The 11,297-nt window shown below is 68.1% G+C and overlaps 1 protein-coding gene across 1 annotated transcript; it reads left to right on the top strand.

The window, feature by feature from the left end:
* Positions 1 to 296: 296 nt before the first annotated feature.
* ZNF469 (zinc finger protein 469) lies at positions 297 to 11,297 on the top strand (the record flags this gene model as incomplete). The annotated part of the gene is made up of 1 exon (XM_080702862.1): positions 297 to 11,297. One exon carries the CDS (start codon positions 297 to 299, stop codon positions 11,295 to 11,297), a length of 11,001 nt encoding a protein of 3,666 aa, XP_080558988.1.

The following is an 11,297-nucleotide window of genomic DNA, read 5'->3' as shown; positions in this document are numbered from 1 at the left end:
CCCTCCCCGCCCTCCATAGTCCCTGGCTATCTGGCAGGGCCCACTCCTCTCCTGAGAGCCGGGCCCCCTGCTTCCAGTGACCTCCGGGAAGCACAGCAGGGTCTCCTGCTGGAGCTGGGGACCACCCACCCACCCACCCAAGCCTCATTGACTCTGCCCTTCCCTGCAGGCACCACTCATGACCATGAGAGCGGGCATCGCCAGGGAGCCTCGAGGGGCGAGGATGGCCGCCCGGCCCACTCCCCATGGCCCCCCTCAGACCACTGCATCCTCCTAGCGCCCAGGACAGCGGGGCCATGCCAGGGGAGCAGCCCCGAGGAGCAGCGCCCCCAACCATGACCGGCGACCTGCAGCCCTGCCAAGCTGCCAGTGGCCTGGGGCGCCCCCTGCAACACCCGCACGAGGACCTCTCCCCAGCCGGCAGGACCACTCAAGGCATGAGGGAGGCTGGCCGCAGGGCCCAGCGGAGGCAGGCCAAGGAGGCGGAGCCCCCAGCCCCACTGCTGAGGACCCAGGCCCAGAGCAGCCTCCCTGGGAAAGAGGGGGGCCCACGGACCCCATCCGAGAGGAGCCGCCCACAGGCTTGCTTGTGGCTGCCCAGCAGGGTGCACAGCGGCCCTCCACAGCTCTACGATCTAAGCATCACTAGCTTGAGGGTCAAACCCACCCTGGACGAGACCCCTAAAGGCCTCCCGTGTGAGGCCTCCCGGGACCCAGAGGCAGAAGCCCCCCAGGGCCAAGCCCACCTCCAGCCCAGCCTCCCCAGGGCCGAGGCCCTGCCTGCCCCTAAAGCGCTCAGCTCCCAAAGGTGCTTCCAGGAGGCCACCTCCAGCTTTACCTCCACCGACCATACCTCACCGACCACCACCCCTGGGCCCCCACCTCTGAGGGCCCCCCAGAGCAGTGGCCCCAGCCCTGATGGGCCAGGCTCCTTCCCCGAGTACCAGGCCAGTGGGGCCGACCCCTGGCTTCCAGCTGCTGAAAACTTCCCAGGTGCTAATCTTGGGGTCTCCCCAGCTGAGCCAGAGCCCTTTCCTGAAGGCAGCAGGCCTGGAAGCCCCCAGGGGACCCCCTTCCCATACCCCTTCCCAACACAGGCTCCACCCAGGGCCAGCACCCAGCCCTTTCCTGCGGACACGGCCGGGCACACATATGCCGGCGGGGCACTGGTATTCACCTTCCACCAGCCCCCGGGAACATGGCCTGAGGCAGCCCTGGGTGCAGGTCCCGCCTACCCACTGCCCTCCCGGCAGGGCCCCCCACCCCGCCCCTGCTTCCCCAGCCAGCCAGGCTGCCTGGAGGCCCCCGGCGACCCTGGCGCTGCCCTCTCCTCCAATCAAGCTGCTCACTCAGCCTCACGCCCCTTCCCTGAGAGTTTGCACAAGAGCCTGACCAAAGTCCTTCCCGAAGGGCCCGCCTCAGCCCACGATGGGATGGGGAACCCCAGGGGACCCCCGAACCCTCTCTCCCAGCGGCACTTTGCAGGGCAGACATATGGAGCTGATGGGGTAGGCAGCAGCCCGGGACCCATGGACACTGAGCTGGCCACCCCTGGCCCCCCGCCCACCAGACTGCCCCAGCTGTGGGACACCACGGCAGCCCCCTACCCCATGCCAGCCCTGGGCCCCCCGGCCACTGCCAGGACTGCATTCTTTGACAGCCAGGAGCTCTGCCTCCCCCACAGTCCCCCCACACCCTGGCCTCAAGTGCTCCGGAGCCCTGGGCCAAGCCCTCACTCAATAGAGGTGCTAAGCCAGCTGCCCTTCCCCCGGGGGGCCCCCGAGTGGCAGGGGGGCAGCCAGGGATCCCTGGGTGCTGTTGGCAAAGCGCCCGGGCCCGGGGAGGCACTGGGGGTGGTGAGAGGCAGCCCCAGCCAGCAAGGTGGCTCCCCAGGGCTGTTCCCCTACAGTGGTCCACAGGACCCCAGGCCCCAGCCGCTGTTCTTTGGGGGCACCCAGCCCCAGGTGTCACCCCAGGGTGCCCCTGGCCTGCCCCCACCCGGGGTGGTGGGGGCCTCTCCCAGTGAGTCCCCCCTGCCCTCACCTGCCACCAACCCCACTGGCAGTAGCACCTGTTCATCTCTGTCGCCACTGTCCAGCAGCCCAGCCAACCCTGGCTCTGAGGACAGCCAGCTGCCTGGAGCCCTAGGTCCCCCAGCCTTCTTCCACCCACCCGCCCACACCCAGGAGACAGGAGGCCCCTTCCCACCCCCAGAGCCTTCCCGGGCCCTCCCCACCCACTACCAGTCGGAACCGGCCAAGGCCTTCCCTTTCTCGGCTGACAGGCTGGGGGCCGAGGGTACCTTTGAATGCCTGGACGAGGCCTCGTTCCCCAGCAAGGGCCCCGGGCCAGACAGTGCCAGGCTGCAGGACTTCTCCCGAGAGCCACCCCCCTACTCTGACCACCACTTCCCCCTGAGCAGCGCCAGCCTGGACCAGCTGGACGTGCTGCTGACCTGCAGGCAGTGTGACCGCAACTACGGCAGCCTGGCCGCCTTCCTGGCCCACAGGCGCTTCTGCAGGCCCGCCAGGGCAGGAGACGGGCCCCTGCAGCCCCCCGCACCTGCCGCCGTACCCAAGGGGCCCTCCCACACACACCCGGGCCCCCTCGGCCACGGTCACACCGCCGCACCCCTCCTGCTCACTGGAGGCGGCCAGGCAGAGGGCAAAGTTGACCCTCTGAGGACGGGCTTCTTGCCCGGCCTGGGTGCCACACCCTTCCCACTGCCCGCCACAGACCTGGACATGGAGGACGAGGCCAAGCTGGACAGCCTCATCACCGAGGCTCTCAACGGCATGGAGTACCAGTCCGACAACCCCGAGATAGACAGCAGCTTCATCGACGTCTTCGCCGACGAGGAGTCTGCCGGCTCCAGGGAGCCCAGTGCCGGGCAGCCCCCCAACACCCAGCTGGGGCTGCCCCCAGAGCAGAGCCCCCTGCCCCCACTCCCAGCTGGGGCTGCCCCGCCAGAGCCTGGAGGTGGGGGTTCCCCACCCAGAAACAGGCCACAAACCCGCTCCCTGGGCCTGGCGCCCGCAGAGGCAAACACCACCAGCCTGGTCAGGCAGCAGAGGCGAGGGAAGCGGGTCACGTTGTTCCGGAGGGAGCCAGACGGTGCCAGTGGTACCAGGGGGCCCTGCAGAGCCCCCTGCCTGAGGCCAAGGAGGACGCGCCATCGCACTGAGCGGCCCCCGCCCTGTGCCCGGGGCCTCAGAACTCGGGCCAAGGGCCCTGCAGACCGACTGCCCCCCAGGAAGAGGAGGGCTCGGGGCGGCACCTGGAGCAAGGAGCTTATTCACAAGATTGTGCAGCAGAAAAACAAGCTGTACCGGCGGCAGAGCCAGCACAGCACCCTGGCAACCGGGAGGCCCCCGTCTGCAGAGTGGGACTGCGCCTCCGAGTCTGAAGAGGACGAGGGGTCTCGCCAGTGGGCTCCTGCCAGGGGTCATGTCCACCCCGGCCACCGGCGGTGGCGCCGAGGAGAAAAGAGGAAGGGTGAAGATTTGACCAGGGTGCCCAGAAAGCCCAGGAAGCAAGAAGCCGGCGGAGACAGAGACTCCCCCAGCCCAGGGGGCCCATGCAACCCATCACAAAGCCTGGGTGCCGGGGAGGCCCCTGTGGAAGAAGACCCCAAAGGTGCTGATCACCCCGCAGCACCCCCCAAGCATCTCCCACAGGTTCCTGCCAACACCAAGACCTCAGAGGAAAACCACCCACCCTCGGGCTTCCCCCAGGAGGCCAGGGAGCCTAAAGCTGCTCGATTATACCCCGAGGCCACAAAACCCGGAGAGGTGTCCTGCTCTCTAGCTGTCTGTGTGAGCAAAAGCCCCAGGTCCCCAGCCCCAGAGCCGGCAGGGCGTGGCAGAGACGACTCTGGCATACTCCAGCCACCCGGGAGCGTGCCCGCACTGGGGGGAGGCGACCCACTGAGCACGGCGGCCTCACCTGCTCACCAGCCGGGAGAATCTCTGGCTCCCAATGCTGGCGCTGCAGATGCCCCCGGTCCCCACCCCGTCGTTCTGTTTCTTAAGAACTCTGAACTCGGCTGCGGCTCTATGCACTTCAGCAGAGACCCCGTGGGGGCTTCAGCTGCCACAGGGGAGCTCCAGCCCAGCGGCAGGGCCCCCCACGAATTGTTCCTCAAGCCCAAAGACTTCGAGTGCTGTTTCCCTGCAGACCTGTGCTCCAAGCCCCTGGACGCGCCAGTCAGCGACTCCCATCTCAGCCAGGACGGCGTGGGTGCCCTTAGGCCAGCACCGCCGAAGAACCCACCTTACACAGCTGAAACAGACCCAGGCAAAGCCCAGTCGCCGCTGACCTTGGAATCCACATCCCTCTTCTCGGGGCTGCCTGAGGACGGGTTTGACCCCCCTCTCTATGACAGCCTGTCTGCCAACGGGGACGCCCCTGCGCCGCTGGCCTGTGCTGACCCTCCCCCCAAGAGCTCCCCGATGAATCCACTGTACCCGCCGTTCGTGCTGTTGGAAGAAGTATCTCCAGTGCTGCCCGGCCCGTTTCCTGACCTCTCGAAGGGGAAGGTATTCAGTAAGAAGTGTCCCCAGGAGGGGACGGTGCCCCCCAGCCCGCCCCCTATGCCCGGAACAAGAAGCGAGCGCAGCGCCTCTGTGAGCCGTCTGTGTGAGGACGAACTGGACATCGAGAGACTGGTCACTGAGTTAGAAAGCCAGCTACAAAAGAAAGAGGGCTCCCGAGGGGCGCTGGGCGAAGCTGCGGGCGGCGGCAGGAGGGGCCCTGGCACAGAGCCGGCCTCAGCACCACCCGTCCTCCTGGCCACCCCGCCCCGTGGCGACGCGCTCTCCCCGGCTGCCGCTGGCCTGACAGGGCTCAGGGGCTCAGGCCCACATCCAGGAGGCAGGGAAACAGCCGTGGCCAACAGGGAAGGGGGTCTTGGGATCCCCCAGCGGGAGCGGCCCCACCCAGCCCCAGGCTGCCCAGCACAGGCGGCCCCTCCCCACGGAGACCCGACTACCCGTTTTCAGGCACTGCAGAAAGCCAGCGTCGCCAAGACAGAAGGTGGCAGTGGGGTCCCCCCGGACCTCTGTCTGCCAGACCCTGAGGAGCAACGGGCACCCCCGCGGGAGGCTGTGCGCCGCCATCAGAACCACGAACTTCCACTTCCCGAAATCAGCGAGGCAGCGGGAACACAAGAAGGGGAGGTCCTGCCATCACTGCCCTGTGCACAGGGAGGGGGCTGCTCCCCAGGAGTCCTTGGGGCCCAGGGGCCCTGCCCAGGTTCCCCTGCCCACCTGGCACCTGACCTGGGGCTTCGAGCTGATGGGGATGCGGCCCTGGATGCTCTCCCGCCTCCAGGTTCCTGTGGCAGGGCTGCCCCCCAGGCACGCTCTGAGGGCGGAGGGCCCGAGGGCGCTGGGCTCCCCCACCCCAGGACAGAGGGGCCTGGGCTTGAGGGCATAGAGTCTGCACCAGCAGGGCCTTCTCTGCTGACCACCTTCCTGGGCGGGGAGGCCCCGTTCCACCCGACATCAAGTGCCGCCTGGGTGCCCAATGGCAGCACGGGCAGAAGGCCCCAGGGCCCCACCTCTGGCTCTGTAGGGCCACTCCAGGAGCCAGCACCCAGAGCTGAGAAGGCAGACATCTGGAGCTGTCAGGGGCCCCCGCCCGCTGGCACCCAGGGCCCCCAGCATAGGAACCCTTCGGGCCCAGGCGAGGACAGTGCAGAAATGGGCTGCCCCGGTTGTGAGCAGCTGCCAGCTGTCCCTGTGGTGGCCAGACGTCAGCCGGGGCCCAAGGCAGGCAGGCATCTGGGTTCGTCTGGCCGACCTGAGAAGCCCAGGGGCCGGAGCAAAGCCCACCAGCCAAGCCCGGGAGCGCCACACAAGCCAGCCACGGTCAGCGCCCATCTAGAAGCCCACCTGGCCAGGCCAGCCACCGGCACGCGCAGGCTTGAGGGACAGGGGACAGCCTTGGGCCTTTGGAAGCGGGTGCAGCCCCACCCGGGCCTTACCTCCCCTGGTGACGATTCCTTGGTCTCGGCTCTTCCTGAGACCCACACCCAAAGGAAGCCCCAGGACAGAGACCCCAAGGAGATGGCCAGCCCAGAGTCGCTCTTCAACACGGAGAGCACAGCACCCCCCGTCGCAGACCTGGGCCCCCGCGCCCCCTTGCCCACCTCTAGGGCCCTCCCCATCCCTCATGTCCTCGAGCCCCCTCCACAGGCGCTCCCTCCCTCCACACTAGGGGGGCTTCCCCCAGCACCTGCCTCCTGCAGGGACCCTCCCGGCCCCCTGTGTCTGCCATCCTGGTCTCCTGCCTGGGTGCCCCTGGACAGGGCTGGCTATGCCCAAGAGCCTACAGATGCCGGAGTCAGGGAAGCCCCCGCAGTGCTCACATCTCTGATCAGCCACCGTGAGCTGCCCCTGCTGAGGGCCAGCAGCCTCACAGGCCCTCCTTCCAGTCAGCCGGGCCTAATCCATGTCTCTGCTGCCACCCACCCAGGGTACGACCCAGAAGGCAGCACACTGAGGACTGTAGAGGATTCCAGAAAAGAGGGGTCACAGGAGTCTCCCCCCTGTGCCTCCTGTCCTCCCCCGGGGGGACACGACCCCCGGAGAGTGACCACCCAGGCTGCCTGCCCACCCAGCGTTCCCGCTGACCATGAGAGAGAGGCAGACAGAGGGATCTGGGCACCGGACCCCCGCTGCAGAGGAGCCCCACCCCACACCAGCCCTGGCGGGGAGTCAAAGGGCCCCTCCTCAAGCCCACCAGGCGGCCTCGAAGACAAGACTGTCACAGCTGACCCCCCAGGCCCTGCTGCACTGGGGGCCTCTGAGCCAGACCCCCACACCTGCCTGGAAGGTGGGATGAGGGCCAGCAGCAAGGTGCATGGGGGCCCAGGGACCCCCGAGGCCAGATACCTCGGTGTGACGGAGGCTCCGGGGGCTGGCATCCAAGGCTCGGCCACCAGCCTGCCTCCCACAGGACTCTGCCCGTCCCCAGCAACCTCTCCACATAACACAGCCCACGGCCTCGGGTCTGACTCACCCCAGAGCCACACCAGTGTCCTGCCCCAAAAGGACCCCAGACAGAGGCCCCGTGGCTTTAAAAGGAAGTCAGAGCCCGCGGGGAAGGGCCACATGCTGACCCTGACTGGGCTGCCTGTGACCTGTGAGATCTGTTCCGCCTCCTTCCGCTCCAGGCCAGGCCTGAGCCGGCACAAAGCCAGGAAGCACCGGCCACCCAGGGCCACCACCCCGCCACCAAGCCCAACAGCCAAGCCTGGGCACCAGCCGCTGGCCACTGCCCCCCAGACCTGCCAGGCACTGGGAGAGAAGACAGCCAGTGAGCCGCTCCCAGGTCACACCTCCAGGCCACCTCCAGTCCAGGGCTCCCTGGGACCCAAGGACATGCTGAGTCTTGAGTCGGGGACCAAGGCCAGAAGAGAGCCTGGAACACCAGGCTCTCCCCTCCACCAGCAACCGCAGTCCCCGGGCCCAAGGGAGCTGGGGCTGGAAGCTGACAAGCTCCATCCCAAAGCGAGAGGCACAGGAGAAAGCCAGAGGCGGAGGAGAGCGCCCACAGCCTCCCCCGGCAGCTCAGAGGGGAAATCCTACACAAGGGTGGTGAAGCCCGGGACAAGGGGCCTCCGAGCAGGGGCAGCCCCTCGGGGCCCTGGTGTGACTCCAAAGAGGAGCCCCTTGGCAGGGGTCACCAGCGACACAGCCCCCCTGAGCCGCTGCCTCTTGCCGGAGGGAGAGCGCGAGGCTGCCGGGCCTGGGACGCTGGAGGGAATGGCAGACACAGTCCCACAGGCTCTGTGTGCAGAGGAGACAGTGGTACTGAGAGATGAGAGTGCCCATGGAGGCAGGAGAGAGAGGAGGGGGCTGCCACCAGGGAAGAAGGGAGCCCGGGCAAAGCGCTCCAGGGGGCCGAGAGAGACCCGGGCATCAGCTGCCGGGGACAGTTCCGCAGAGGACCGCAGAGGGGCCGGGGGCGGGTCAGGCCTCGGTGTGCAGGAGGGGACCCCAGGCCCCTCGGAGACGACGGGTCCTGCAGCGGGTGGCATCCCGGGGCCCAAGGGCCCTGCTGCTGAGGCCGCCGGTCCTGGGGACCCAGCCAGCCTGTTTGATGATGAGGTGTCTTTTTCCCAACTCTTCCCTCTGGGCGGCCGCTTCGCCAGAAAGAAGAATCCCCGGGTATATGGGAAGCGCGGCAAGAGGCCGACGCGCCCACCGCCAGCTCCGCCCAGTGGAGAGCTCGGGGCCAGTGGCCCGCCGTCCACCCGCCTGCCCACAGATCTCAGCGACTCCGGCTCTCTCTGCCTCTCCCCTGAGGACCCATGGGGGGACGAGGACATGGGCCTGCCCGAGTCCTTCCTCCTGGACGGGCTTCTGGGCAGCAGAACACCTGGCATTGAGCCCTGGGCCCCCGGCCTTGGCCTGTGGGCCCTGGAGCCATCCAGGGAGGCTGGCCACGGGGAGGAGACGCCCTCCCACTGTGCCGACGACGATTGGCCAGAGGCCATCCCCAAGCTGCACATGGTCCCGGCCGCGTGGCGAGGCCTGGGGCTGAGGGCCCCCACCGGAGAGACCTGCTCGTCCCATGGAGACGCGAGTCCAGAGCCGCCCGACTTGGAGAGAGAGCACTACGACGGCAGGCTTCCCGGGAACGCCGGCCTGCTGCCCCTGCCCACCGAGGACTTCCAGATGCTCGGCACCGAGCTGGAGATGCAAGACCTGTGCTTCCTGGGGCCCTGTGCAGACCTCGCGTGCCTCCCCAGCACGCGCCTCCTGGACTTCAAGGCCAGGACGAGCCCACAGGGGCCACGAAGCAAAAAGACACAGGAGGCGGCCGGGGTGGGACGGGCCCGAGGCAGAGCACCGCCCGCCCAGAGCAGGAAGGCCTCCTACAAGTGCAGAGTGTGCTTCCAGCGCTTCCATGGCCTGGGAGAGCTGGACCTCCACAAGCTGGCGCACAGCCCCTCACCGCCCCCTACCTGCTACATGTGTGTGGAGCGCAGGTTCGGCTCCCGCCGGCTGCTGCAGGAACACCTGCAGGAGAGGCACGGGCGGGGCCGGGCGGGGCCGTGGGCCTGCGGCATGTGCCTGAAGGAGGTGGCTGACGTCTGGATGTACAACCAACACCTGCGGGAACACGCCACCCGCTTCGCCCGTCGAGGGCAGGCGCGCCAGTGCTTGGGGGACGTGCCGGGGTGTTTAGACGGGAAAGGCGCCGTCACCCTCTTTCTGAACAGCATCATGGAACCGGTGACCAAGCCCCACAGGGCCAGGCACACGGTCGACAGGGCAAATGGGAGCCCTGGAGAGGTGCTGGAGGAAGAGAAGGAAGCCAGGAAAGAGACCCCAGAAGAGAGGGTGTGGCCCAGGGGGCATGACGTCTCCTCCAGCCCCTGCAGCTCCTTGCCGCCGAGTGGGTTGGCCAGCAGCTCCACCGCCAGCACTGTCTCCGCCAAGGTGTCACCCAGCCCGTCCCGGGAGCCTTGGTCCCACAACGAGCCCCTCCTCCGAGCCATTGCGGTACCCAGGGACAGCAGGGACCCCTCCCGAGACTGCCACCACTGCGGAAAGCGGTTCCCGAAGCCCTTCAAGCTACAGCGCCACCTGGCGGTGCACAGCCCACAGCGCGTCTACCTGTGCCCCCGGTGCCCGCGGGTCTACCCCGAGCACCCGGAGCTGCGGGCACACCTGAGCGGAGCGCACGGGGTGGAGGAGGAGCGGGAGCCGCCGCACACGCCGCTGTACGCCTGCGAGCGCTGTGCCAACGTTATGCACGTCATCAGGAGATCTTTCGTCTGCAGCTCCTGCAATTACACCTTCGTCAAGAAGGAGCAGTTTGACCGGCACATGGAGAAGCACCTGAGGGGTGGCCACCAGCCCTTCGCGCTGCGCGGGGCAAGACGGCCCGGGGTCCCTGGGCGGAAGGGCCCCACCCTCGAGGGCACGCTGCCCAGCAAACGGCGCAAGGTGGCCGCGTCTGGCGTGGACAGGTCTCTGTCCCCGAGCAGCCTGGCCCTGCCCCAGCTCTGCCCAGGGGCGGCTCCCAGCACCACCCAGGAGACACTGGTGGACCCAGAAAGCCACCCAGCCAGGGGAGACAGCCCACCTTCAGATGGCCAGGCGCCCCTGCCCTCGTCCCTGTCACCCTTCCCAGCAGCCGTGGCTGATGGTGGAGGTGGCGGCAGGCTGGACAGAGCCCTGGAGAGGCCAGAGAAGGAGACTTTGTCCGGCAGTCCTGGGCCTCATGAGCAGCAGACCCCTCCCGGGGGAAAGGGAGCCCCTGGCCTGTTCTCAGGAAAGCGCGGGACCTCAGGGACCAGCGACAAATGTGCTCCTGCCCAGTCCTCAGGAGACCCCTCGCTTCTCCAAAGAGAGAAGCAGGCATCTTCATGCCCCGTGGAGCCTGTGGGGGCTGCCGGGGGTCCCTCCCACAAGGGCAGTACCGCCAAGCCAGGGCCCTGCCAGGGTTCGTCAAAGGACAGGTCAGCAGCGTCCACCCCCAGCAGACCACCCAAGCTCCCAGCACAACCAAAGAAGCCCCTGGGGGTCCGGAGCCCAGCACCTGGAGAGCTGGCCCTCAGCACGGAGGAGAGGACAAAACCCACCGCCCCCAAAGCCAAGCCGAGACCCAGCTGCCCGGGCAGTGGGGCTCCACGCCCCAGCACCAGGACAGGGGGTGGCAGCCAGCCCCAGCCAGCCAGCGGGCAGCTCCAAAGTGAGACAGCCACCACCCCCGCCAAGCCCGCACACCCAGGCCCAAGCCCCACGCCAGACAAGGCCCTGCCCCGAGCCCAAGCCAGGGGCAGCTCCAAGGGGCCGAGAGAAGCTGGCGACCAGGGGCCCCAAGGGGGCCCAGGTCCCAAGGAGATGGGAGAAAACGAAAAGAGGAAGAAGGGCCAGGCCCCGGGGCTCACCAGGCGCGAAGGCGTGGGGAGCTCTCGCAGAACCCCCCCAGCCCCTGACAAGCCCCCTCGGGCCCCCCGAAAGCAGACAACTCCCAGCCGGGTGCTCCCCGCCAAGGCCAGACCCAGCAGCCAGAACAGTAAGATGAGGCTGCAGGCCCTGGAGCAGCGGAAGGGGGAGCCCGGCCATGCCCACAGGAAGGAGGCGCGGGGCAAGGCCTTCCCCCAGGGGAGACCCCTGCTCAAGCCCCCCAGGAGGGGCAGAGCTGTCCACGGTGCTGAGGCCGCCGAACCCCGAGACCACCGGACTGCAGAGTCACAGAGCCACCTTCTCAGCCAGCTCTTTGGACAGAGACTGACAAGCTTCAAGATCCCTTTTAAGAAGGAGAGCTCTGAGTAA

The sequence above is a fragment of the Muscardinus avellanarius genome (assembly GCF_963383645.1).
Source record: "Muscardinus avellanarius genome assembly, chromosome: 10".
NCBI classification, from domain to species: domain Eukaryota; kingdom Metazoa; phylum Chordata; class Mammalia; order Rodentia; family Gliridae; genus Muscardinus; species Muscardinus avellanarius.
This window is presented reverse-complemented; position numbering and strand designations above follow the sequence as displayed.